Below are 25499 nucleotides of genomic sequence, written 5' to 3'. Positions count from 1 at the left end.
TGGGGGACGACCCATCATTCTTCTATTCGTTTCTAAGCAGTAGTTGCCACCTAGTTCACTTTATCGTCCGAGATTTTCCCGACAGTTTCGCAGACCTTGCATCGAAGGAATGTGTTTCTGAAAGGTGGAACCTTTCAGAAGGAAAGAAACCACCAGCTTCGAGGAAAACAGTCCCTGTAACATCTTAAATCGATAAAATCGTAACAACCCGTGTAGGGCATAGAAAGGGACGAGGGACACACCACACCACGCACAGAACTGTCCATTAGGACACTAGGGATACTGTGAAATAAAAGTAAATAAATAAATAAACTGACAACCAAGTCTTCATTTTCCACAGCAACAAGCGTAAATATCCTGCAGAACATTCGACATTGCCTGCGGCAGGAGATATTTTTAAGATGTTCGACCGACCCGGTCAGCTTCTAACTCTTTTCATGTCTCTGGAACGTCACGCGTTATCAACTATTGACATGATTCATGTGCACTATCCACGGTTGCATTTTAACATCCGGGATCTTGTTATCACAACTACAGCGCGCATAAATATGTTATAAAATCTTCCGAAATACACATGCAACTATGCACTGGAAATCTTCGAAATATTCGGTAAAAATCTGCAATATATACAGTGTGTTTCATTGTTATTGGTACGAAAGGAATGCACCAAATGCCTATTTTATTAAGTATTTTTTGTATCTCATTAAGTATCTCATTATTGACCATACGGTAAAATAAAGGAGTCTTCGTTCTGCAGCACACAACAAAGAGTACTTGCGCCACATATATAAATTATGGAGCTGAACACATTCCGTTCGTGAGTGATGAAATAGTGTAAACGCAGGGCAACATGAAAAAACACGAACATATACGTATGTTTGTGTCTTCCACCGCATGAGGCTGAACGTTGCATTTACACCTGCCTTTCAACACCGTGTCGGCTCCACCTCGTCCTCCCTCTGCCCCACTTGTGGAGTGCACGGCGACCTCTACCACATCATCCTGACTTGGAGGCAGTATCACCACGAGCGTGCGCTGATCGAAGTTGCCATGCGACGTATTGACAAGCGGCCGTCCAACCTCGCGAAGATCCTCGGACCGCAGTCGAACGCTGCCCACCAGATGCAAGGCCTTCGTCTTCTTGCAGAGTACTTGCGCTCCAGGTGGCCAGCAGGTGGTGACGGCTCTCTGAAAGTGCTCCCCCTCCCCATCATCATCATCCCCTCATGCGTTCCCAATGCGCAATAGGGCGGTGTACCGCCTGCGTGACGGTGGATCACCCGCCGCATCATCATCCAATGCATGTGTGTGTTTTCCACGTTGCCCGTGATCAGGCTTGCTTCATCATCGCTTTGCGTTCGACACCGATGAAAACGGGAACGCAGCCCGCCTTCGTAACGGTATTGCGGCGAAGGTGAAGTACGACCCATCGGCCATGCACGCGCAGTTTAGTATGGAGCAACCAGGGCACGTGCTGAACACCGCATCTCACCGCACTCAAACATGGATTCGATCCCTACGAGAATTTTCGCGACAGACGACGACACCACACCGTCCGGATACCAGAAAAAATCTTCCATAAAAAAGAAGTAAGCTCTCGCACGTGAGAATGTTGCAAAATATGTTGTTTCGATGCGCTTTCGTGCGAAATATGCTACAACGTGGAAAACATGCTTTTATATGCCTCTTGATCGGCCAGAAGCCAAGACTAAAAGTGTTTTCTTTTTTATTGTCTACGAAACCATATCGAGGAATACGGAAGAAAAACCAACAACAACAACGAAATGCACTGGCATGTAAGTCAGCGCTTTAGTGACAACGTTTGATAATCAGTCAAACATTCAGGCGCAAACTATATACCTGAACGTAACATGGTAGTATTCGACCCGTAATTCGACAACCTGTTTATGAGCATCACTTCAGGAGATCGTACATCTCGCGTCATAGTTAACTTGAACGCCATTCCGGCCTACAGGCCATCGTCGTGCTTAGTAGAAACGACAGGCAGTGTCTTTTTGCAATTAGAGGGGTAACCCTTGTTATGAACGCGTTGTTTTTTGCTAGGCGCCGCCAGGGTGACGCTGTTTCCGTTTAGCACGCGGGAGGTGTGTTCAAATACGCTTTGACGCGAGCCGTACATAATTTGTTCACACAGTCGTTGGTGGTGGTGCTGGTGCTGGCGAAAGGGCTCACCGTTTCGGATGGGCAGAGATGGGCAACGTCACGACTGACGCCCTGGCTGAATGTGCGTCTTGGGCCGACTTCTAAGGGAACTGAGCCGACATAGGTCTGAAAGTGTCTCAGACATCACAGCCGGCAACGGGATTCGAATGCGGTTACCTCCCAGTCTCGACGTGACATGGCCAACACGCTAACCATTGAGCCGCTGGCGTATACCAACCATTTTCCCCATATGTTCCCTCAGGGCACCAGCAAATGAAATAAAAAGGGGTGTACTACGATGGACGTCATGTGTATTTATTATAGAATGTTCCATGCCTGGCTTTATACTGAGAGCCGTCGACGTTCACTGAGGCGCGTACGGTCGATCACTGCTTTCCCGCTGACGGTTTCGACTTCTTTGGTTTCTTCCTCTTTTCTTTCTTCTTCTTGTTCTTCTCAGCCTTCTCGCTAGTGACACTGGAAGTAACTGTCGTGCTTTTCAGAGTAGTGGTGGGTGCAGCGGTCGTCGTCGTCGTCGTGGGAGGTGGTGTTTCACTCGATATTTCAGCGTTTTTCCTGGAGTACATATTTTAATATGAAAAAAAGAAAGGAAAAAGCCATTGAATGTTCCTATTTGTACTCGCGTTCGGAAACCTGACGTCGTTCTACACTGTTCATTGCACGTACTTTTTACGTGCTGGTTGTGGAACGCTCTGACGAGGTTTAAAACGAAAGGCCCTGTCAAAACCGTCAAAACCAACACTCGGCTGTCAGCTGGCAAGGTGCTTGCAACTTTTTTTTAGGAACAGCGCGGCATTTCGCACACTGATTCTTTGCATGATCGTCGCACAACCAACGCTGTATATTAAGGTGAACTTTTGAGTGAGGTTAAACTTGCTTATCGCAGCAAAAGGTGTGACCAACCAGCATGCACAGTGATTCTCCTATGACAACACCAGACCCCACACTGCAAGTGTCAGATATATGCAAAAATTAAGGGAAATGGGCTAGATACTACTAGAATATCCTCTCTATATAGCCGTGACTTATCGCCTTATGACTTTCACCTGTTTGGGCCACTCAAAGAAGCTCTGGGGGTAAAAACGATTCGGCGGCGACGACGCAGTGGAGGAGTTTGTGCGCAACTGGCTGCTGGCACAATCCACTTCTTTTTATGAAGAGGGGATCAAAAAGCTACCGCCAGCCGGGAAAACTGCATTTCTACATCGGGATATTTTGTAGAAAAATAATGCTGACTTGGTTCATTTCCTACTACAAATTAAAAAAAATATATAAAACGAAAGTCTCGTTTATATTTGATTCACCCTCTTATATCTCACCGGAGGGTAGCCTTTATATTCCTGGCTGTGGTCGGGCAGGTCGAGCTGGGAGTCACAAATGACTGCGAATTCCCACCTCATTATCGTGCACGGACAGCACATGCCACAAGCCACTTGCATTCGAGTCGGTGCTGTTAACATCGCTGGCAGAGCTCTCACTGACAGAAACGGCCTCTGATGGACCGCAGAGACCAGGCAAAGACCAACAACCTCGAGCGTTGCCTCATCAATGTTCGAATTTAGTATTGAGTGCCGGATTTCACGTATGAGGATCTTTGGTAATCGTCCAAATGTGGAGGCACAAACAATATGCTGCAACGACAAACAATGTGGCTGTTGTCAAACGGTCAAAAACGGGTCTGCAGCTGGACGGCTGCGACACGGAGTGACAAGTGGCTGTCACGACACCCCCAGAAGAAGAGGGGCACGGCACTCCAGTTTCCCTGGAAGAAGAGGGGAGGCTGTCTCCCTTTTTCCTGTGTCTCAACTGCTTTTCCTGTTTTTTACTTGTTCGAACTTGGAGGTCTCTGGACCCCAGGGAAAGCCATCAGCCACCAGCATCAAACCTCGCTTAGCAAAGACATCTTTGTGCTACGTGTCTTCTTATCGGTCCTTTGTACCGGGCCAACGACAGCTTCACGGTATCATCCATATATTGTGTAACGAGTGGGATATCAAGGGGTGCAAGATATTCTTCCACTACAGAGGCACAAGATCTCTCCTGACCTTCCCCAGCAGCACAATGTACTGAAAGTCGAGTGCAATAGGGGTGGACGGTATGTGTCTTATCAATGTTCCTTAGTTTCAAGAGTCTGTTCAAGGTCTTCCACCTACCCGTCCACCCCTATTGCACTCGACTTTCAGTACATTGTGCTGCTTGGGTTAACTCGAGCAGCTGTCTCTGAAGCGCAAGTGTACGAACGGTTTCGTCCAAATATTCCGCGCCTGTGCACCAAATGTGATAAGACGGGTTTGCTGGGGCGCCTAGTTCGTACTCAGAGCCGTCAGCATGGGCAGCCATCTACATGAACATGGCATGCGGTTGCTCACCCCTTTCCTTTTGACGGTTTCGCCTTCTTTGGTTTCTTTGTCTTTTCACCTTTCTTCTTCTTCTCTGTTGTGGCCGTTGTGGGCAATGGTGTCTCCCTAGAACAAATATTTGTTTTACTACTATTAAAAATAAAATAAAAAAGATGTCGCCGATATCACCCTATCCCTACTTGTCTGTTGCTGATGACGGCTACAACGTTCCAAAGTACATTGTTTTAATCGCCAAGTATTTTTGTGTTTCGTTTTCGTTTATCCTATCGTTTCGCCTTCTATATAAACAAGACTCCTCAGCAATCAGATGCGATTATGTGGCGTACACCGTAGGCAGTTTTGTCTTAAAAGGGACATTATGTAGGGTGAATTTATCACTTCTCACATCGCAAAAAATAATTGATTGGAACTGGTAACTCACCTAGAACATCGCATACTGCTAGCCATCTCCCATAACTCCGCCTAACTAACTAACTAAGTCCCATTAACCAACTAACTTAGAGTCCCATATTCTGTTCAGCCGTTATTGTCGTGAACACGACTTAAGAAACAGCGAAATCTTGCCACATGCATTCGCATGCCCTATATCGTTCAAAGGTCGCCAGTTTCCCTCTGTTTGTTTGACTGCATGGCCCCATACTGATGGTTATTAATCTGCAAGCTTTGTGGTGAGTTAGACGCCATCTGGTATCTTTTTCGCCGTGATAACAATGTGGAATGGTTGCTAAGTTCACCCTGCGAATCTATAACCATTGCATTGTGTGAACATGTTTTCCATACCTACAATTCACGTGGAACTTTCAGATATGCCATCGAACAACATGATAGATTCGCTAATCTAAGGCGCCCGGTCATACCGCTTCCAGATAAGATAATAAATAGATTGCGTACTTACGAACAGTGCTTATTCGCTACTCTACAGTGCACCCACATGGAGAACGCGTGGGCTTGAACCTTTTCACATGCTGGCATTTGCCAGCATCGTCCCTCGTCAGCATCGTACACGTACAGCTGAGGCAAACCCCGGCTAGGGCTTGAGCCACATACCTGTCTAGGCTTAAGGGAACAATTCGCCGTTGCTGTAAGTAGAACGACACGAAGCAGCATTAGACATGCACTTGCAGTCAAGCAATCAAACGAATTTCGCAAGCTGCTCCACAAGGCATGGTTACAATACAAAGTGAATGTGCACTTATAGTTGCGTGACGTCATCCTCGTACCAGTTACTCCCGTTCTAAAACTAGACAATTCAAGACTAGAGGTGCTGACAGTATAGACTCCCAGTGAGTCTCTTCTTGATGCCGGTCGCTGGAGTCGATGAGATGACATACGATGACTCTCATACGTCACGAGTTGAATAACAACAACTACAATTTTATTTTAAGACGATCAGTGTGAAGCCTCATCGCCAGAGTCGATACTTTAGCCCATTCCTGGTGGTGATGTGGGAAATGAAATGATGAGCCCCTTCCCAATAAGCATCCAGCAGTCCGATTGTGTTCGGAAAGGTCAACAGTGCTTTGAACGCACAGCGTTGGTGGTCTGGATTCGTCCAGGGACCAAGCAGTTTTGATATGGAGAAGGGGCGAGAGTCCAGCCGACTAAGAGACCCAGAGAGTGCGTCTCGGGAAGGTTGGTAGTCTGGGCAAGTAAGAAGAATGAAGGGCAATGTGTTTGCCTTTGTTTATTCCGTGTCAGCGCCGCGAAGCAACTGTAGCTATGAGTGGCGTACAGATGTGGACGGATAGAGACAGGACAGTAGGAAGGAGTGGGGGATAGGGAGGTTAGTATGCGTCCTGGGACGACTTCAAAGGGAACTGTGCCGACATTCGAAGGGCAATGTGTTGGCAAGGAAGAACGAGTTGAATAGACGAACACAACCGATGTGAATCTCCGATTCCCTATACTTATGGGTAGGGAATTAAGCAGTTTTCAGTAAAGACAAGAAAAAAAAAGAACGAAGAAAGAAAGAAAGAATGGACAGATAAATAAAACGAACTTGTACTATCGAGTGTCATAGTCTAACAGGCAGTAAATGTGCCAGTCATCTCCTGTGGCGCCCCCAGACGACTACAACCATATGACACGCCGCTATACCTCCGCGTGCTTCGCACAACGACTGCTTAGTCCTATCGCCGAAGGACAGAGACCACGCGTTGGGAACCCATCTAGACCACATCTGGCCATTTGATGCGTTTCGCCATCGCCAACCAGGAGCTGTACGTGGAGCGAGACAAACCTTGTCCACGAGATCAAAACACACAGTAAGCAGCATTACATCACGGCATGGCGAGTTATATTAATGCGGCGTTGAGCTTTCCTGTGATGTGCAACACTCTGCTCGTCAGCATAGGGTTTCAGACGTCCGCTCTTTGTTTCCCTGCCTTGCCTGTAGGACGGTGAAGCGGTGGACAATGTTATGTTCTCAACCTCTCTTCATTTTGCCCTTAGCAAGTTCCACCAACGCGTCGAACGTTTTGTTGTCAGTGACGCAAGATTGGCAACGGCAAGGTTGCTGGAGGTTGAAAAGAAACATCTCTTTAACGCCGTATTGTACTCACAGTCTTCTTTTCCAAAGGTCCTGGCACCTGTATGTCTTGCAGCTAGTAGCAGAGCAGCGACAACGGTGACATGCATTGTCTACTGATCTGATCGATCCACGTCACCTATATGGACTTTTAATACTGCTAGCACTTCCTGTATTGAAGGAGGGAAATACCAGGCAGAATTAATGGACAGGATTGACATTACGCTGCATGTGCGTCTGAAGAAACCTATTCCGTATGAAGGATACCCATTGTTTAGACACAAAGAGTATTCGCTGCAACGACGTCCGAAATCAATAATCCGTTACGAATATATCATACGTGTGTTGCGCAAGTTACTTTTACTTTGCAGTCAGTTAGTACGGACCACTAATTTGCTGTTTCAAGATTGACAGGACTCGAACTATATGGTTTCTGTCTGCGGAGAATCAATTTAGTGCACTTGCAGTTACATTTCCATTTTTTTTTTCAATCACATGACATCAGTTGTATCAAACGCAGTGTTGTGCAATCAAATAACGCCATATGCAATTAAAATAACGCCAGCGAAAAGGCGAGAGAAAACATTACGGCTCGCTTGGACCGGCTCTTGACGGAATGTTTGCACGAACAAAGCGCGTTTATCGCGTGAAATCGTCTGATGTTTTGCAATGAACAACGTCATATGAACAAATGCTTATGCACCCCGCATCTTCTTATCCACCATCAATCATCCTTATTCAATCATCATCACAAAATGAAGTTGTTATTGTTGTTTCCTTGTGATATTCGAAATTCGTAGTCGGTTATTTCAATTTCAATTCGTTTTTATTAATATTATTAACTCAAAAAATTAAATTAAGAATTAATGAAATAGTAATTTATAATTATTTTTGTTAATTTATTAATTTTTATTATTATTTAAGTTCGTATTCGGTGTCGGTTACGTGATCACCCCATGCGTGCAGGTGGTTCGTCGCAGTAATAAGGGGCATACATGTGTCCGGGACCGTGGATCTAGGGGGGGGGGTCATTCCTGGAGCCCTTGCAGTGAGTTCCAACCTTCCGCGAGTCACTAAATAAGGTTCGTTTTCAGAGTGTCGACACTGAGGTCCAAGGCAGAGCAGGAGCGCCATCTTGTTTCCGCACCACATCGGTACCATCCCCCAGTTGAGGATCCTAGACAGCTAACACAATACTCGTTGTGGGATAAAGAAGCGCGTGTGATTGTTGCGCGATAATTCATGTATTGTTCACCAGAGCACCCCGAGTATCTCAAGGTGAGCTCAACGCCGTCAGCATCTTGCAAGGGACGGGGACATTTCACCAGCGCAAGATAGATGGCATCGTCCACTAAAATGCGCATGCGCGTGGCAACCGTGGCGCGAAAAGCAGGTGGCACAAGCTCGCTCTTGGAACTCAGTGTCACTACCCTGAAGCGAAGCTTATTTAGCCTTTTTATTAGCTTTAGCTTTATTATTCTTTCTTTTCTTTTTCGCTTATTTAGCTTTCGCTTATTTATCTTCCTTTTCTTTTTCTACCGATGTGAACAGCGCCAATGTGGCCGGTAAGCAAACTAAGTTTGGCGCAACTTCTACTTGGGTCTTCTGGGATTTTTGGTGTCCGCCTCAGCATTCGTCATACCATCCGAAGGCGTAGTGCACGGAAGACGCCTTTCACATCCAACCTCCTCCACAGCTGCGGAACTCTATGCCATGCTTTTCTTTCTACAACACATCGCTGATTTTACACCCCGGGAATGGGCAGTCTTTACAGACCCAAAATCTGCACTTCAAGCAATTGAAAATTCCGGCATACGAGGCCCATCCGTACCCCTAGTCACAGATGTGTTAATGGCTTACCACACTATCTACGCCGCAGGCCACAGGCTAGTTCTCTAGTGGGTTCCAGCCCATTGTGGTGTCGTGGGGAATGAGCAGGCCGACAGCGCCGCAGAAGCAGCACTCTCGTATCGGAAACGGACCCGTATTGTTCTGCTGAGAGGAGACCGCCGTTCAATTCTGCGACGTCTAGTGACACCCCTGGCTTCCCGCCAACGGACAACCGTCATTCTTCCCCCCTCTATGTTGAGCAGAGTTGATCCAACGCTCGCTTTCCGCATGCCACGAAACACCTCTCGTCAAGATGCTGCATTAATCCACCGAATGCGCCTCGATGTGGCCTTTATAGCTCAGTGGCGTTACCGCTTGAGACAAGTTGACTCTCCCACCTGCTGCCACTGTGGTTGAGGATCTGGAGCATATTCTTCATTGCTCTCACTACCAACCTTCCCGGACCACACTCTCCGAGTCTCTTCGTCAGCTGGACTCTCGCTCTTTCTCCCTATCGAAATTATTGGTCCCTTGTCCAATCCAGCCCAGCAACGCTCTGCGCTCAAAGCTCTTCTGACATTTCTGGACACCATCGGACTTCGATCGTTATTGTGAAGGTGCTCGTTATTTTATTCCCCCATTCCAACCAGCAATGGGGTAGAGTATCGCCTGTGGCGATGAAACTCCCCACTCTCCAAGGTCAAAAATAAAGTTGTTGTTGTTTGGTGTAATGCGCACATGAAGGCCTAGCCAAACGGTAAAACGGAAGAGAGGCGAATATATTGTCATCGTCTATTGGTTCACAATGCATTGGAAACTTCTTCAAGCATATGCGGCCATTCGGTCCCTGTGGTCGTCTGTGGGACGCCACAGCAGATGACTGGCACATTTTCTGCCTGTTCAATTATGGCATTGGCTACTGTAGTACAAGTCCGTCTTTTGTCTTGGCCGCCGTGGTTGCTGATAAACTCCTTGCTTGTGACGTTCGTTGCACATTCACATTGCGTAGTAACTATGCTTTGTGGACTGTAGGGTAACTTCTGAAACGAATTTGATCGTTCCTGCAGCTGCATGTGTAACGCTCCTTTGTGGTGTTACATTTGACTACTATGTCCCTACACTCTCGGGAAAATTTCAGATAGTAAGAGTAAAAAAAAAAAAAACGATGCGTTTTTTTTAACCTTATCCTTTTACCCTTATATGCAATTTTGTTGCATATATTCGATTCTGGAAGTAGTGCCCACTAATTGACTCTTAACAACTCGGAAATACGAAATTTGTAGTGATAGTGTGGTGATATAGGAATCGTTACAGCAGTCGCGGGCCGGCACATACGAGTAGTATAGCAGCCGCATACAGCAAGCCAATAAACTCATAACGCCTGTGAGAGAACGGCAGCATGGTCTCACTCTTCACTCTCTTCTCTGCCTCATCACCCTCTCTGTACCCGGAATCGGTGCCGGAAACGGTCTCCCAAGAAGGATAGTCTATGCACTGTTCTCTATAGTAATAGGCTGGATAGCGGACTGAGGGTGCGACTGTACGGTCACCGGCCGCCGTCTTGGGAAGCTCAAAAACATTGCCGTCCGCGACTGCAGCTGCACATTCTGCATGTGCCTTTGCGTAGCATTTTTATGGTGCCATGCCCACCTGCTGTGGTTATGGGTGTACTGCCCGTAGTGGCAAGGCACTGGGGACGACATTTCACAAGTAATTGACTTAGTTTTACAAAGAATTGTGACTTATTATTTCACGAGTGGGGTTACAAAACGTAGCTTTTGAAGCATATGTGCGGCACTTTGTGATTCGTATCTCAAAATCTAACAGTTAAACTTTAAGCGGTACGTTATCTGGATAGAGTCATTGTGATAGTCCAGACTTCCTGCAGTTCACTGATATGATCTGAGCATGCAGCAGGCGTTGAAGTGCGCTTGTCAGGCGTGGGATCTACCGCTGTGTTTGGCGATCACGGTATCGCCGATTGCTTGCAAGGATCAGCCTTATCATCCCTGCCGTAATTCATGGTATAAATTGTTCAATGCAGGTCGCGTAATGGGCTTATCATGCCATCTGACAATGTTGTCACCATTTGCGAAATTGCCGAGAAGCCAAGAAGCTGGTTATGCAGATGCTTAACATTTTTGATGGATCTTTAGCTCCGCATGCTCAGGTTGGGGAGCTTCTAACGAGAGCCGTCTTGCAACATATCTCATCAACATCACTGCTGCCCAGCATCTTCCCTAGTTTGCGACAACATATGTTTGAATGCAGCCCAAATGAAAACCATGTGATCCGTCTGATCAAAGAAGTTTCCCAGTGCTACAGCAGGATCAGGCTGTACCACCTTGCCAATCAATATACAGAGAAGGTCACGGCCAGGTCTCATCTCCGAAAGAAATTGTCAAGGTTGATCGTATTCAACAACCAGTAATGCACTCTGCTCACTTACCTGGTTGACTGCTTCAAACTTGCCTTTGCAACTGGACTTGTGATACTTTGGTGTTGGAGCTTTCACCACAAGACGTTGCTACTTAGCATGGCATATTCACTCAATACATCTAGTTATTTTGAACTGTCTTTACCGCCATTTAACTTCCTAGTGCACATTTTCCTAGTCGATATGTTTTTACCGTCATATAGCCTTTATACCACCTACTTAATCTCATTCTTGTCCTGTGGAAGTGCTTTACTGCCGTTTGACCCCCCCCCCCCTTTCATGTCATACCTAGTCATATCTAAACTTCCTGTGCAAAGCATAATGTTTATGCCCAAGCATTCCTAGGCATATTAAGATAGTTTCATAAAAAAAAAAAAAAAAACGTGCCAAACACTGAGCACTGAATGCCACCACTCAATTCTGAGAATACGGATCCCTAGCATTCCAGACTGCCGAACAAAAAGGAAATGGGAGAAACACGAGAAGCAACATGGCGCACACGCTGCAGACCACAAAGGAAATGTAACACAACAAATACAAAGCCACACAAGACGAGCAATTCACATAATAGAAGTTCAAAGTACAAAATTGAAACGACACGCGCTCACACCAGTACAAAACAGAAAGGAAAAAACACGTACGTGACGGGATTTCACACAAAAAACGTAAGGAACCCAATCACGAGGGATTTCTGTAGCAACCCGTGGCAAAATTCTAGCGAAGCAGCAGGAAGGGAAGCGCTCGCAAAGAGCAAAACATATCACAGCTTACATCCATTCCTATGGGCTGTAATCGCTATCTTTTGAGCACCGCAGTATGGCGGCCGGTTCGCGTACCCTTTCCCGCGATGCCCTCACCCACTGCCAATGCCGTTCTTCCCGCGTCAACAGTTGTACAAATGACGTCACTCGCGTGTCGTTTCCCGCTGTCTTCGTTTGTTCGCTCATACCGCTCCTGGGATAGTATATGGCGGACTAGAAGGTTACCATAGTATATTTCTTCTCTTCTCGGCATTGAATGCTCTTCTCCGCAGTATTTTTGCACTGCGGAATCGAGCAGTGTTTGTTTCTGTTTGAGTTCTGTGAGCTGGGAAACTACATCGCACACGAAAGGAAGTTGCGGCATAGTTTCGCGTCGCCGCCAAACATATCGGCTGCGTTCCAATACCCCGGTTAGTCGACTGCCTAGAGGTCTAACCGGAAGTGCCGCCATGTTAAGTCTCGTTCCAAATCTCGCCAAGTCCGCTATTCAGTCGGCTACCGCCTAGTGCGCATCGATGCAGTCTAATTATACGCCTGACCATCTGACAGCCGGGATGGCTGACAGCGGGAAACGCTAGTGCCTGCTGCGCTTGCGCCGTACGCATTTCTTGCGTGAGCAACGAGATGGCGCCACAGGCGCCTCGGCTAGGCAAGCCTCTTCCAATAGTGACAAGCAAAGGGGTCTACTCAGCTGCCTAGTCAGGCGGCTTCGCGGCCGCGAGGTATTGGAACGCAGCCCCGTGTGCTATCACTGGGGCCCGCTACGTGGCGAGGAGCCAGTTGGAGCGGAGAACAATAATAATTAATAATTGGGTGTTTACGTCACGAGACTACTGAGATAATAAGCGACGCAACAGCGGGCGGTCTGTGGATTGCTTTGCCCACTTGAGGGTTCTTTAACGTGCGATGAAAGCTCAAAACGTGTCCAAATAACTTGTAACCTGCCGCCAAGTACATGGCGCCCTCGGCCGGGTTCTAACCCGCGATCTCGGGATCAGAGGACGAACACGCTACCGACTGAGCCACCGAGGCCGGTAGGAGTTAACGGTAGGAGTTCAGGGAAACGACCAAATGGGTTGCTGCGAAACTGATTATTATTATTTATTTATTTTTTTTGCCATCATCAACATGTACATGAACATCGCGTGTGGTCGCTCAATCCTTCCCTTTCGACGATTTCTTCTTCTTTGGTTTCTTATCCTTTGGTTTCTTCGTTTTTTCATCATTTTGTTGTTTCTCCTTCTTCTTCTTCCTCTGCTTCTTCTTTGCTTTCTCTACCTTCTCAGTAGTGGCAATGGAAGCAACTGTCGTAGTTTTCGGAGCACCGGGAGGTGCAGTGGCCCTCGTGGACAAAGCTGTCACAGTGGGTCGAGCGTTTTGCCTAGAATAAACATTTTACTAAAATAGTAAATAAGTAAATAAATAAAGATAGACATTTCTGATTGTCCCAATTTCTACATTTCTGTTGCTGATGTCAGCTGCACGTTAGGAATTTCTGTTTTTATCGCGAAGTTTTTGTTTTTTCTGTTTCCTTAACGTCCCGGCTCATAGAAACAAGACTCTGCAGTGAAAAGATCCTGCCATGTGCAATACGCATAAGTCCGTTGTGTAGTTTAGAACGGATATCCCACACAGTACATCGGAATACAAGGAGATGGTACAAGATGGAATAGATAGATGGAATAGATAGATAGATAGATGGAATGGATAGAATACAAGGAGATGGTAAACCCACCTCAAACTTTGCAGATTGACAGAGCCCTGAGAGATTAGTAGGGACACACTTTGAGATAGAAGTGTGGCTTGCAAATGTACCCCGTGTGCCGTAATACATTCAGGTGTCATTGAACAACATTATAGGGTCGATTATCGAAGGCGTCCATCCGCTTCCTGACAAGATAAATAAACAGATTTCGCACTTACCCACAGTGCTCATGCGCCCGTCTGCAGTGCAACCATTCCAAGTACGCGTGGGGACAAACTTCTTTACATGCTACCATTTGCCAGCACCTCCTCACATCAGCATCGTACACATATAATCGGGGCGCATAGGCATGACGATGGCTTAAGCGACATACCTGTACAGGCCTCAGGGAACAATCCGGTATCGCTGTAAGTATAACGACACAAAGCCATATTGGACATGCACTTCCAGGAGCAATCAAATGGATTCCACAAAGCAAGGTTACAATACAATGTGAATGTGCAATTGTTTCAATTCATGGCAGGATTCATCAAGGCCAAGAAAGAAACAACAAAACTTGTGCTATTGAGTACCATAGTCTAACCGGCAGAAAATGTGAAAGTCATCTGCTGTGTCGTCCCAAAGTCGACTACAACGACGACACCTCGCTATACAGCCGCATGCTTCGCACACCGACTGCTTAGCCATATATGGGCAAAGGGCAGAGACCGCGGGTTCGGAATCTCCCTATATCTCACATCTGGCCCCGCGATGCATTTGATCATCGCCGACCAGGAGATCCGTATAGCGAGACTACCTCATCCACGAAATCAGCACACACGGGAAGCAGTATTACGTTACGTTATGAGAAGTTACAATGCTTCGTCCAGCTTCCGTGTGTTGCGGAACGCTCTGCTCGTCATCGTAGGGTCTCATACGTCGCCCTTTATTTCCGAATCTTGCCTATATGGAACTGTTTCATCGTGGGGCGCCCTGAGATTGACTCCAACGAACAGTAACGAACGCGCATTGAGCATGACGCCGGCTCACTGAGATCTTGTTTCGCCCAGAGCTCAAAGTGTAGGAGTCAGCCACTTTTCGGTATATGCGCACACTTTTTCTCAACAACAAAATAGAGAAGAAAAAAACGAGAATCAAAGCGTTTCTTGTCAGCGAACCTCAAGATTGATGTGAGGTCGTAACGAAACAACCATACTTCCACTCCGAATCGTACTCACAGTCGTTCTGTGTAAAAGTCCAGGCACTCGCTGCTTGTGTCACAGCTAATTGGAGAGCAACGACAAACGTGGCGTGCATTGTCTCTCGATCTGATCGGTCCACGTCACGTATGTTGTCCTTTAATACGCTATCATTTCCTGCATTGATGGGAAGGGGGAATGCCAGATAGAATTAACGGACAAAGATCGGCATTAGTTGCGTATGTGTCTGAGGAAACCAATTGCGTATGAAGTATCATATCGATTGTTTTGACAGAAAATCGATTAACAGGAACGATGTATGGACGGTGGCTGCACCCCAAATGAGCGATGTATTACAAATATGTAATGCGTGTGTTGTGCAAACTACTTATTTCGTTATGGTTAAAGATTGGCAGGACTCAAACTACAGCGGTGACTGCCTGCAGAGAATGAATTTTATGCACTTCGACTTTGTTCTACCAAGCGCAATGCTGCGCAATCCAATAACTCCAGCCACATAGCGAGACAAACGGCCTCTTAAAAGCCAGATAAAACATTACGGCTAGATTCGACCAGCTCTCGACAGAATTCTTAAAGGAACAATATGGTTTTATCGCCTGAAATTGTTGCGGCAGCCTGAAATCGCCAGATGTGTACTTTGCAACGAACGACAGCGTTTTAACAAATGCTTAGTCTGTGATCTGTGATCTCCCAAAGCCGCATCGCCGTTCCTTCCCGTGGTGATGCTCAGAAAGGGCCCATTGTGTCGACCACATGGTCCCGTCTGGCGTGCCTCATAAGCGTGTTTCTTCCTCTCTATACTCAACCTGATAGCGTAGTTGATATGTCGTACTGTCTCCATTGGAAGAACCACGTGTCCTCATCTGTGCACTCTTGTCTCTTGAACTTTCTTATATTTCTCTTATCTCTTGTGAACTTTGAGGGGGGAAGCATGATTCACAGAAAAAGGAGTAGGAAACATCGCAGGCGTTGGACATTCTCGAGGTAGACTTGGGATGCCCTCATGTCGAATAAAGTGAGTAAATAAGGTACCCCTCTGGGGCACCCTGTGCAGTGATCCCTATGCCGAAGTGCCGAGGTGTAAATGCAATGATGGAGATCACCCTCATTACACAAATGTATACACAGATGCTTACACACTCCTGTAGTATAGATTTGTCTCAAGAGATATGTACCCTTCCTTCCGTGGGAGCTGGTAAACCCTCGATGCGAGATCATCTAAGCGACAAGCCCCGTCAGGGCGACAAGCTCAAGGCGACAAGCACCGTCAACCATTCATCAGGGCATGGCTTTTCTTGCTTGGCTCTCGACTACTGGGGCCCTCAAAAATGGAGTTTGTTTGGATAAATGCAAACTGCTTTATATTTCACCGGCGGTATATGTTCACAAGTGTGTGTGTGGGGGGGGGGGGGGGGTACAGTCCTCAAGCTAAGCCGGAGGTTATTCTTTCCGCATGGCAGACGCGGAATCCACACTTCAAGTCAAGTGGACGTGCTCTTGCGCACTGAGGAGGGGGACATCGGGCAGCGCAGTTCTAGAAGCCGTGAGGTTGGTCCTGTGTAAGGCGTTTCCGGCGCGCCCGCCGTAGAAAGAGACGGAAGAGATTCTTCTGGAACCAACTAGAAGCCGCGCGCGCCCACGAGCTCGTCCCAGGGCAGGGCCCAGGGCCTCCTCTCCGGGCGACCTTGACGATGGAGCGCGCGCGCGGACGTAAGCTTCGAACGAATTTATGGTTGACATGTCTACGCCGCTGCGGCCTGACTTGTACTACCGCCTGCGCGAGCGCCGCCGACCCAAGTCTAACAACAGCCTCAATATTTGTGTCTCTTTTTATTATCGAGTATCGTTAAAATACACGATGCACTAAAAATGTATTTTCGATACCGATACTCCGATACTCTCATTTTTGGCACGCGATACCTAATACCGATGTACAAAATGTATCGAAAGATTGTATCGAAGGTACATCTATCTGCGATACTGCCCACCACTGCTGGAGACTCCTTGCCATCTGCTAGGACCAGGTATGTCTCTGTTGGTTTGGGAACACCCAGGCAGACGCGCAGGCTGCGGGCCATCTATGACAGCATCCGGCCCCCCACGCCAGCCTCTTGGAGTGTCCCACCAACAGTACTGTGGAGTACGCTGTCGTAAGCCTTCGGAACGTCGAGGAAGACAGCGGCGGTATGTAGGCCTTCAGATCGGGCTTGCTGCGCGGAGGAGGTGACGGCGATGACATTGTCAACGGCAGATCTATCTTGTCTGAATCCGGCCATCACCAGCGGGAAGAAGCCCGTACTTTCAAGGTACCAGGCGAGGCGCGAATGGACCATTCTCTCGAAAGTCTTCCCGATGCAGCTGGTAAGGGCAAATGAATCGATGTTGTGTGGTGATTTGCACGGCTTTAAGACAGGGAGTACCATCGCACATTTCCATTCTGTCGGGACGGAACCGGCTACCCAGGACGCGTTGAAAAATGCTCAGAAGAGACTGGCGCGTGCAAAGCGGTAGATTTCTGAGTGCCTTGCAAGACACATGGTCCGCGCCTCGCGAGGTATGCACGGGTGCATTCTCCAGCGCAGATTCAAGTTCAGCAAGGGAGAATGGAATGTCTAGGAGAGGTTCGCTCGACGACTCCAGAACTACGGGGATGTCCTTGGATGAGGCTAGTGAGTTGGTGGGGGCTGAGGCGAGGTGGTCGCAGTACTCCTCCGCTATTTCGAGTTCCTGACGCTTAGAGGCAAGCGAAAGCGATCGAAATGGCTGGCGCTGAGTGACGGTCACATGGAGCCCTTTGAGCACCGACCACAGCCGAGACAGCGGCGTGCGCGGCGACAGTCAAGTCGCAAAGTTCCACCAGTAGGTACGTGCCAGTTTGACCAGGTGCCTGTGGACAGCCTTCTGTACACCTCGCGCCTCAGACGTGTGTTCCGGCAGTGTTCCGGCGACGGGCGCGTCGTTCCGCGCGCAGCCTCTCGTACTCCGCATCGACGGCAGTGAACTTTTTCCGGTATCCGCGCAACGCTGGTGGAGGACTGCGCGGCACGGACGACTGCTTGACAGAAGTCCCTTTCATTCATCGGCATGGAGTCTGCGAAGTCGGTCTCCAGAGCAGATCTGTAGGACGCGCAGTCAGTAGGCTTGACGCACCGTGCGGAGCGCCGCTCCGTTCTGGAGTGCCGAATGTTGACCAGGACAGGCACGTGATCGCTGCCCATCGTGTCAGCGTCGACTTGCCACCTGGAGGTCCGCGCAATGGAGACCGAGGCCACAGTCAGGTCCAAGCAGGACGAAAGGAGAGTCGACTGCACAAACGTTGGGGAGCCGTCGTTTAGGATATGGAGGTCGCGTTCTTCAAACAGGGCAGCCAAGCGACCGCCACGTGTGTCTGTGCGCATACTTCCTCAGACGACATTGTTTGCGTTGAGATCACCACAGAGCAGGTAAGGGGGGGGGACGCTATCTAGTAGCGCCGCTATCTCGCGCATATTCTAAGCAACAGCCGGCGGTACGTACAGTGAGACGGCGGTGAACACAACCTCGCCTAGGCGAACGGTGCAACAGGCGTACTCGCCCACTCCTGTGCAAGGAACAGCTCTCTTTAGTGCCGATATGTCGGACCGGACGAAGAGTGCGGCACAGCTTGTCCTGTCCGGGGAGCGCGAGGTGAAGGTAATATAGCTCGACAGGCGGAAATGTCCATTGATGCCACACTCCGAGATACACATTAAAGGAAACTTGTGCCGCCATGCGAACTGGCGAGCAGGGGGGCATGGGTGGGATGAAGCGGGGTATAGTTGATTGGCGTACATACTGAAGTAAAAATCACCTTTACAGAGACTGTTCTTCTGGGCTGGACTGTTCGAAATATCAGCGGCTCTCGTCCTGAGGTAGTTCCCTTCATACTTCCTTCCCGGTTCGATGAATTATCTATCCTTCTATATACCAAAGAACAGATAGCTCGGGTGGTGTTGTGTGGCCGAGTTTCAAACAGGGAACCCCAATGTCCCTCCCCCGCCCCACACACACACACGCCCCTCAACTGGGAATGCGGGCCTGGCGGCGTTCGCCATGGTTATAGCGGTAAACGCATACGACAATTTCTCGACGGAAGAACGGCCGGACGAACCGCATGCACGGATTTCAACTGCGGCGGACGGTGGCGCCCTAGCGGGCGTTTCGTTAGTCCTTGTTAAATTTTGACATCAAATTAACTGATAAATATTTTGCTACACATAAAAAATTTATAGTGGCACACAAATGAAGTTTTTGCGGACAAAGTATATTCGCGAAGCAAGCGCAACAAAAGCGCCCCCAGACGGCAGCGTGCGTGCGACAGAATGCTTCCTAGTTCCCAGGTTGCTCATACGGGCATCCGTAATGCCCGCCACGTCCGCTCGTGGAACGATAGCGCGTGGAGCGGTCCTATTGGCTGCCGTCAAGCGGCCGCTTCCGCTCTTCGCCGGATTTTTCTGTCCACCGCTGTCGTCGAGAAATTGGTGAAGTTCCCGTTGCTCGCGTCGGCTGACCGGAAAAACGGTTAACGGTGGCCGGTTTTCCGTCGAGAATTCGTCGTATGCGGTTACCGCTGATGTCGAATAACAGCTTAGGCTTGTTCTGCAAACTTAGAAACTCTTAGACCGCACGTGGCGATCGACATGTGTTGTTTCTTTTTACTGGACTACTGTTGCCATTATTAAATTGTTCTATACTTGTCCGTGAAACAAAATTCCGAATGCAGTATGGGGGGACTGACTGTCTGCTGCAATAGCATTTTCTCGCACGTTTAATTTTATAGTAGCATTTCCACAGTTTTCTCACGGGAATATTTTTTGCTCACCCCTTTACTGTGCACAGGAATTGAGTTACTCGATTTCAGGTTTACGTTCATCTTCTGCTGCGTGTGTGGGTGCACTTGTTTGATATACCGTGTCACAGTGACCATGTCGATGTCAGCAACGTTCTCGTTTAATGGTTCAGAGAGGTGTTAGGGCCTTAAGCGCCCTCTTAATCTTTTTTCGTAGTTTTCTTTGGTTTCTTCTTCTTGTTCTTGCCCTTCTTATCCTTCTTCCGCTTCCCCTTCTTCTCTTCCTTTTTGTTCTTCTCCTTTTCTTCCTTCTTTTCCTCAGGTTCGGAACATGCGGTCACAGCTGGTGTCGAGGGTGTGATTGTCGTTGTTGTTGCAGGAGTGGTCGTCCGAGGAGCTCTGCAGACAAACGTCGCAACATGTAAAGACTCAAGTTAGGGGTGTAAAGGTACAGTCCCAAGTGCATAATTTGTACGATCATAATGTTGAACACATACAAAGCGTTGGGTCGTTTCGCTGAACTTTATTCGTGTCTTGACTAACAAGCTTCAGCGGAACGATTCTGGTATATGGAGAGAAGGCTATACTATTCGTATTTGAGTCTATACTGAACCATTTGTGCATACCTACTTTAAAGGCAAAAGTGTCGTATTTAGTTTCCGTTCAAATTGGTGAACGAAATAAGTATTTAAAAAGATTGAAACATTTATTTTATTGAAGAACAAGCTTTCGGACGGAGTCCGTCCTTCATCAGGTGAGGTGAAGGACGGACTCCGTCCGAAAGCTTGTTCTTCAATAAAATAAATGTTTCAATCTCTGTAAGTACTTATTTTATTCACCTGCGAGTGCTAGACTTCTCCCATTTTTGCCTGTTAGTTTCCAAATTGGTGAACGGTAAGACCTGCTGCTCCGATTTACTCCATATGATAAGTTTGCGTTGTGCTTCGCCCTTTAGCAGATTACAATCACTGTTTTATCCAGCTGCAACGAATCCTATGGCACCCTGCACTTGTCGCATGCAGATAATGTACAACAACATTTTATGTCCACAGCTTGACATTTTCACTGATTCTTAGTATCCGAGGAGGGTACGTCGAGGTCTTTTGTGTCAGCCCTATGTTGATCATTTTAAATCGTACTCTCTGTCTCGCTTGCCTTTGCTTTTTCATATGGTTTGCATATGTTTCCTTATGTTAACTGCTCATCGCTGATTTCCTTTGTTTTATGTAGCTGCACTGACCTTTAGGGTACTGCTGTCCGGGACCTTACTAAATGAAATAAAACGATCGAATGAGCTTGCGTGAACTACGACACCATTAGTACCTCTAATAACGTGTCATGAAGGTGTTCGCCAACGTCAAACGCGCACAGAAAGCTGACAGAAAACATTTAAGACATAATGTTGCACCTAGATTCGCTTCGTCCTAATGCTGGGAAATTGCAGTGTTGACTTTTACCCAAGCATTATGCTGCTGAAATCGAACACGTGCGGGGAAAGAAAAATCAGTAACAGTGGTATACCGTAAACAAGTTTTTCAACGGTTTACACAGTGTTGTGCGTTTCTAGATATGCCTGGTGGTTAGTTTCTTCCCGATAATGAGTAACGTTTGCTTATTTAATAAAACATGGGTGTGCCGGTATGCACTTGGAGGGTAAAAACGCACCGGGATAGAATGACAAAACGGCACACACCACTATGCACACTCACAACATTGTTGAATAATCGGGAAAGGTATATAAGAACGTGAATATATACATGGTCCAAGTAACCGAATTCCTTATCTGTCCTCTGTTCCGAGTATTAACTGTAGTGGGTGGTCAAGCAGGTCTTATTAAGTGTTTCATTCGAAGTACTTTACTTTCTTTGAATTGCGTCTCGGTTCAGTGTCCACTGTCCCCTCACTGAACCCCTTACATAACGGACATAAGCATAATGTAGATGAACGGAACCAGGCAGCATCCAGGTAGAAGCAACACAAAAGACAACTAACAATGAACACTACTTTTATGGGCACTAGCTTTCGTTTAACGGACTACACTTCTTCAGGTATAAAGGTACAACATATGATACATTAATATATACAACATACAAGATAACCATGTGACATATAAATGGTGAGAGTGCGGCGTTTTGAGTGTCAGTGTGTATTGTTTTCTCTTTCTGGCATTCTTTCATTCTCACACTTGTTCAATCTCACCACACACATGTCACATGGCTATCTTGTATGTTGTATATACCCATGCATCATACGTTGTACCTTATACCTGAAGGAACGTAGCCTGCTGCATGAAACCTAGTGTGAAACCCATTAAAGAAGAAGTGTTCATCAAGACTAACATCTCCATTTTTTTTCCTTTTACAAATCAATCAATCAAGTGTTCATCATCGATGGTTCTCGTTTGTATAAGGAACATAAGCGATGATATACTCACGAACAATGCTTGTGCGCTTTTTTGCACGAATACAAAGCTGAATAACCATGTTTCTCATACTGCGTGCATTCCCCGGATTGTTTGCACCTCTCGAGGTCGCGGGCGTAAAACCATCTTTGCCTACTCCCAATGCCTTTCTCTTCGCAAGGATTTTGCAGCAGGTCGCATGATGGTATCTCTGCAAAGACGAGGGTAATAGACCTCTACCTGTTTGTAAACAAATGACGTCATAATGTTCGACAGCGCCACGGGTTTGGTAGAGTTGAAGCACGTTCGAAGCCAGTGGCGAACAAGGTCGCGCCTGAAAGCCACGATCTTGAGGGGATTACGATGGTCTCTGAAAGGGACGCCACCTTCGGTCCTACTTTGTTTCAGCGAACAATTGCTCATTCGTGGAACCCAGTTTTCCCCTTCCGATCTGTTTTGGTTTCGGTCTGTCTACCAACGTCATGATGACGTTTGTCGGGTAGAGGTTTATTAACGCTGGAAGCAGCCACTGTGTCGCCTCCCTATGGTTGTCCCGGCACGTGAAGTAATGAATTGTCCTCATTGCGCAATGACATTGGAAGATTGGAATGCACGGCGACGTAATCTTAAAAGCACCGCAATGCAGATGACACGCATTTTATATTGGTGGAGCAGTTCCACGGTTTGTTGCTCGTTAGCCAGTTTGGCCAGCGCAACAAGTTATCCATGTGACAGGGCACTCTTAATATTACCCCAGTAATTTGCTAGCAAAATTGCACTAAAAGGACGCGGGGCGACGTCTGGCGGGAAGCAGTCAATTCTTCAAGCAACAGTGATATACGCGTATCCGAAACACCACCCCTGACGGCTACGTAGCCCGAACGTAGCCGACTTCAATCGTTTTAGCTCCAGTGTTATGGGCATGGAAGTTTTACCGCCGTGCTTGGCGTGCCGCGAACGTCGACATGATGTTGCCGGCGGTTTTGAATTTTAATTATAAAAAAGGACTATCGGGTGCGACTGCGACGAAAATTGGGGCTCAAGAGTAGTGTCGGCTCAGACTATCGAATAGATATTTTTTTAGCTTTCACGTCTACGGTTTTACCGTACTTTTACGGGGCTAGTACGCTCTCGTTTCTGCAACCACGTTCAACAGGGGAACTATATACGTTACGATGCAGTTGTTCCTACGAACATAGCTAAAATAAATTTAGTTGGGAAGGGAAGCCATCCCTGACGTCTAGCAGGAACATGGCCTGGTGGGTAGACAATACTTTTTAATGTATTGCTTTTGTGGTCATCTTTCCAGTGCCTGATGTGGTTAGAAAACCGAATCTAGATATTTTTTTATTTTTGAACAATCAGAGGTACAGTAAGTATTAATTACTGTCCCTTGTCATCTTCTAATTGCTTTCGAAACTCAGTTCGAAGAAAGGGAAGAATCATAGAGCAACACCAAAAATTTAACCTATTAAATGACTGAAAACGAATCAAAACGTCTTTCACGCAAATTGAACCATGCCGCCTATACGATTTAAAAAATGCACGGCTAATCCGATAGATGCTGGTGGGTGTCTCGCTCAGTAAACAATAAGGTACAGAGTACACGCCGCTGAAGGAACTCAGCTACGTGCAGTAAAGATGGAAGTAATTTCTCGTTGTTAAAACAAAAGTTTCAAACTTTTATACATAAGGGTTTGGTTACTGTGTAGCCGAACAGTTGTTTACCGAAAAGCTGGTCACATGCCACAAGTGTCGACGATACGCAGGCGGCACAGACGAATCACACAATGTTGATAATTAGTTGTCAAAGTGGTGGTCTACAGAAGCTGGCCCAGGAGTATCACTCACAAATCGCATTACTTTGTACTTAAAGACCACAACTCTGCGGTTTATGTAACTTTTGCTCTAAGTAGCGCGGCAAGAGGACGCGTGACGACACGAGCAAACGGGCTAATGGGAAAAGCGCTGACGAACGTACGGGAAGAGAAAAGGGAAGTTTGGATTTTGTTGCGTTAGCGGGCACGTTCGAATACACATCGGTGAAGCCCCACAGAATGACGGCAAGTGCGACGCGTAACAAGTCGAACGTGGCCCTGGTCGCTGTTCCTTTGTCTAGCAAAACGCGGAAGCGGCATACGACACTGCTGTTTTGGAGTTCCCGGCAAAACCAGGGGTTCCTCAGCGGGACAAGACAAAGATACCTGAAACTACCAGCGAAACAAAAGTATCTCCTTCGGATAGACTCGTGAAACACGCAATTATCTGTGCGGAAAAGCTAAAAAAAAAGCTCTCCGTATCAACCAGCAGAATTCCCTATAAGCCACTTCTGGTAAGAGAAACATACGCTTCGCATCCTCTTCTTTCCACCCTGCAAACGCCACAGGAAGGAAAAGCAGGAACAGGGCAGCAGTGTTCATGTCCATGCACAATCAGGACGGCAGTCCTTGCTGCAACACGCCGTTGTGCGATCCCGGGGCGTTAATTCAGTATATATGTAGCATTTAAAGCCTCCCTTTGCGCTGGAGAGACAAAGTGGAGTTCACCAATTGAAGCGCAACCAAAAACCCCTACGCATTACAGGTTGCGTCATATGGACACGCAGGCGCCTGTAGTTCGAAGGAATCCAATTACAAATTTTGTATCGCTTAAGACACAGACAGCGACAACAAAAGACACAGTCACAATCGTGTGTCTGGTGTTATTGATGCCAACTTCGCAAACAATACTTCATCAAGCTTCCAGTTAAGAGCGACGTGATGCGGATGCCTTTTTCAAATCGACGCCATCAATCTTCAGCGTCCGCAGTGAATTCCGACACTTCCATTCGTTCTAAACCTCTCAAGTAAATTAATTAGACTTAAGTAACTGATTTCGTAATACGAATCAGCTGTCGAAACTATAATGCTCGTGAAAACGCAACCTTCCGTGCCATTGAGGAGAAACTAGGCTGTTCTTTGCCATGAGCTGAAATCAAGTAAATGACGTGATGTTCAGATTAAACAGAAATTTGTTGGCCTACGGAATGGCCGTATCCTGCAGATGCGATGTCATATGCGTGTTACCTATGCAGTAATTGTTTTTACATCTTTCAGCATGTAAATGAACACCCTGTGAGAGGCCTTTGTTGGGGTGGTCGCTATGCGTAATGACACCCCTGAACACCCTTTTTATTCCGCAGACTCCTGTACATGGTGTAAAAACAATTTTGAGAATGATGTGCGCAAAACACACACGTGAAACTTTGTTTTAAATGGCATACACCACCCCTGAAATGGTACTTTCATT

The 25499-nt window shown here is 47.1% G+C and overlaps 4 protein-coding genes across 4 annotated transcripts; all 4 read right to left on the bottom strand.

Annotated features, from left to right (window-relative positions):
• Nucleotides 1-2462: 2462 nt before the first annotated feature.
• LOC135398214 (salivary glue protein Sgs-3-like) lies at nt 2463-7230 on the bottom strand. Its single transcript, XM_064629638.1, has 4 exons — nt 7106-7230; nt 5440-5623; nt 4554-4649; nt 2463-2739 (listed from the first exon to the last, which is right to left on the bottom strand). The coding sequence occupies exons 1-4, from the start codon at nt 7179-7181 to the stop codon at nt 2550-2552; spliced, it is 546 nt and encodes a 181-aa protein (XP_064485708.1). The 5' UTR covers nt 7182-7230; the 3' UTR covers nt 2463-2549.
• A 5957-nt stretch (nt 7231-13187) lies between these two features.
• LOC135398213 (uncharacterized) lies at nt 13188-16274 on the bottom strand. The gene is made up of 4 exons (XM_064629637.1): nt 16179-16274; nt 15022-15159; nt 14023-14209; nt 13188-13480 (listed from the first exon to the last, which is right to left on the bottom strand). Exons 1-4 carry the CDS (start codon nt 16219-16221, stop codon nt 13255-13257), a joined length of 594 nt encoding a protein of 197 aa, XP_064485707.1. The 5' UTR covers nt 16222-16274; the 3' UTR covers nt 13188-13254.
• An 807-nt stretch (nt 16275-17081) lies between these two features.
• LOC135398696 (uncharacterized) lies at nt 17082-18401 on the bottom strand. The gene is made up of 3 exons (XM_064630081.1): nt 17871-18401; nt 17432-17772; nt 17082-17361 (listed from the first exon to the last, which is right to left on the bottom strand). Exons 1-3 carry the CDS (start codon nt 18399-18401, stop codon nt 17082-17084), a joined length of 1152 nt encoding a protein of 383 aa, XP_064486151.1.
• Nucleotides 18402-19949: 1548 nt separating this feature from the next.
• LOC135397081 (uncharacterized) lies at nt 19950-24753 on the bottom strand. Its single transcript, XM_064628417.1, has 3 exons — nt 24559-24753; nt 22245-22422; nt 19950-20209 (listed from the first exon to the last, which is right to left on the bottom strand). Exons 1-3 carry the CDS (start codon nt 24635-24637, stop codon nt 20011-20013), a joined length of 456 nt encoding a protein of 151 aa, XP_064484487.1. The 5' UTR covers nt 24638-24753; the 3' UTR covers nt 19950-20010.
• Nucleotides 24754-25499: the final 746 nt, after the last annotated feature.

The sequence above is a fragment of the Ornithodoros turicata genome, chromosome 6 (genome assembly GCF_037126465.1).
Source record: "Ornithodoros turicata isolate Travis chromosome 6, ASM3712646v1, whole genome shotgun sequence".
Lineage (NCBI taxonomy): Eukaryota > Metazoa > Arthropoda > Arachnida > Ixodida > Argasidae > Ornithodoros > Ornithodoros turicata.
Note: the sequence above shows the minus strand (reverse complement) of the source record. Positions and strands in the feature narration are given on the sequence as shown.

Excerpts from the sequence above, each read along its gene's own strand:
- LOC135398214 (XM_064629638.1), bottom strand. The coding sequence starts at position 7,181 with ATGCATGTCACCGTTGTCGCTGCTCTGCTACTAGCTGCAAGACATACA. Across the intron at positions 5,624-7,105 it reads GACCTTTGGAAAAGAAGACT|CAACGGCGAATTGTTCCCTT; the intron begins GTGAGTACAATA and ends TTCTACTTACAG. Across the intron at positions 4,650-5,439 it reads GTAGCGAATAAGCACTGTTC|GGAGACACCATTGCCCACAA; the intron begins GTAAGTACGCAA and ends TATTTGTTCTAG.
- LOC135398213 (XM_064629637.1), bottom strand. The coding sequence starts at position 16,221 with ATGATCTCGCATCGAGGGTTTACCAGCTCCCACGGAAGGAAGG. Across the intron at positions 15,160-16,178 it reads CAGCTCCCACGGAAGGAAGG|GAAATGATAGCGTATTAAAG; the intron begins GTACATATCTCT and ends CCATCAATGCAG. Across the intron at positions 14,210-15,021 it reads GACTTTTACACAGAACGACT|CGATACCGGATTGTTCCCTG; the intron begins GTGAGTACGATT and ends TTATACTTACAG.
- LOC135398696 (XM_064630081.1), bottom strand. The coding sequence starts at position 18,401 with ATGCGCACAGACACACGTGGCGGTCGCTTGGCTGCCCTGTTTGAAGAA. Across the intron at positions 17,773-17,870 it reads GCACCTGGTCAAACTGGCAC|CGCCAGCCATTTCGATCGCT; the intron begins GTACCTACTGGT and ends ACCGTCACTCAG. Across the intron at positions 17,362-17,431 it reads CGTCCCGACAGAATGGAAAT|CTGCATCGGGAAGACTTTCG; the intron begins GTGCGATGGTAC and ends TGCCCTTACCAG.
- LOC135397081 (XM_064628417.1), bottom strand. The coding sequence starts at position 24,637 with ATGGACATGAACACTGCTGCCCTGTTCCTGCTTTTCCTTCCTGTGGCG. Across the intron at positions 22,423-24,558 it reads GAAAGAAGAGGATGCGAAGC|AGATACCATCATGCGACCTG; the intron begins GTATGTTTCTCT and ends TCGTCTTTGCAG. Across the intron at positions 20,210-22,244 it reads AAAGCGCACAAGCATTGTTC|AGCTCCTCGGACGACCACTC; the intron begins GTGAGTATATCA and ends GTTTGTCTGCAG.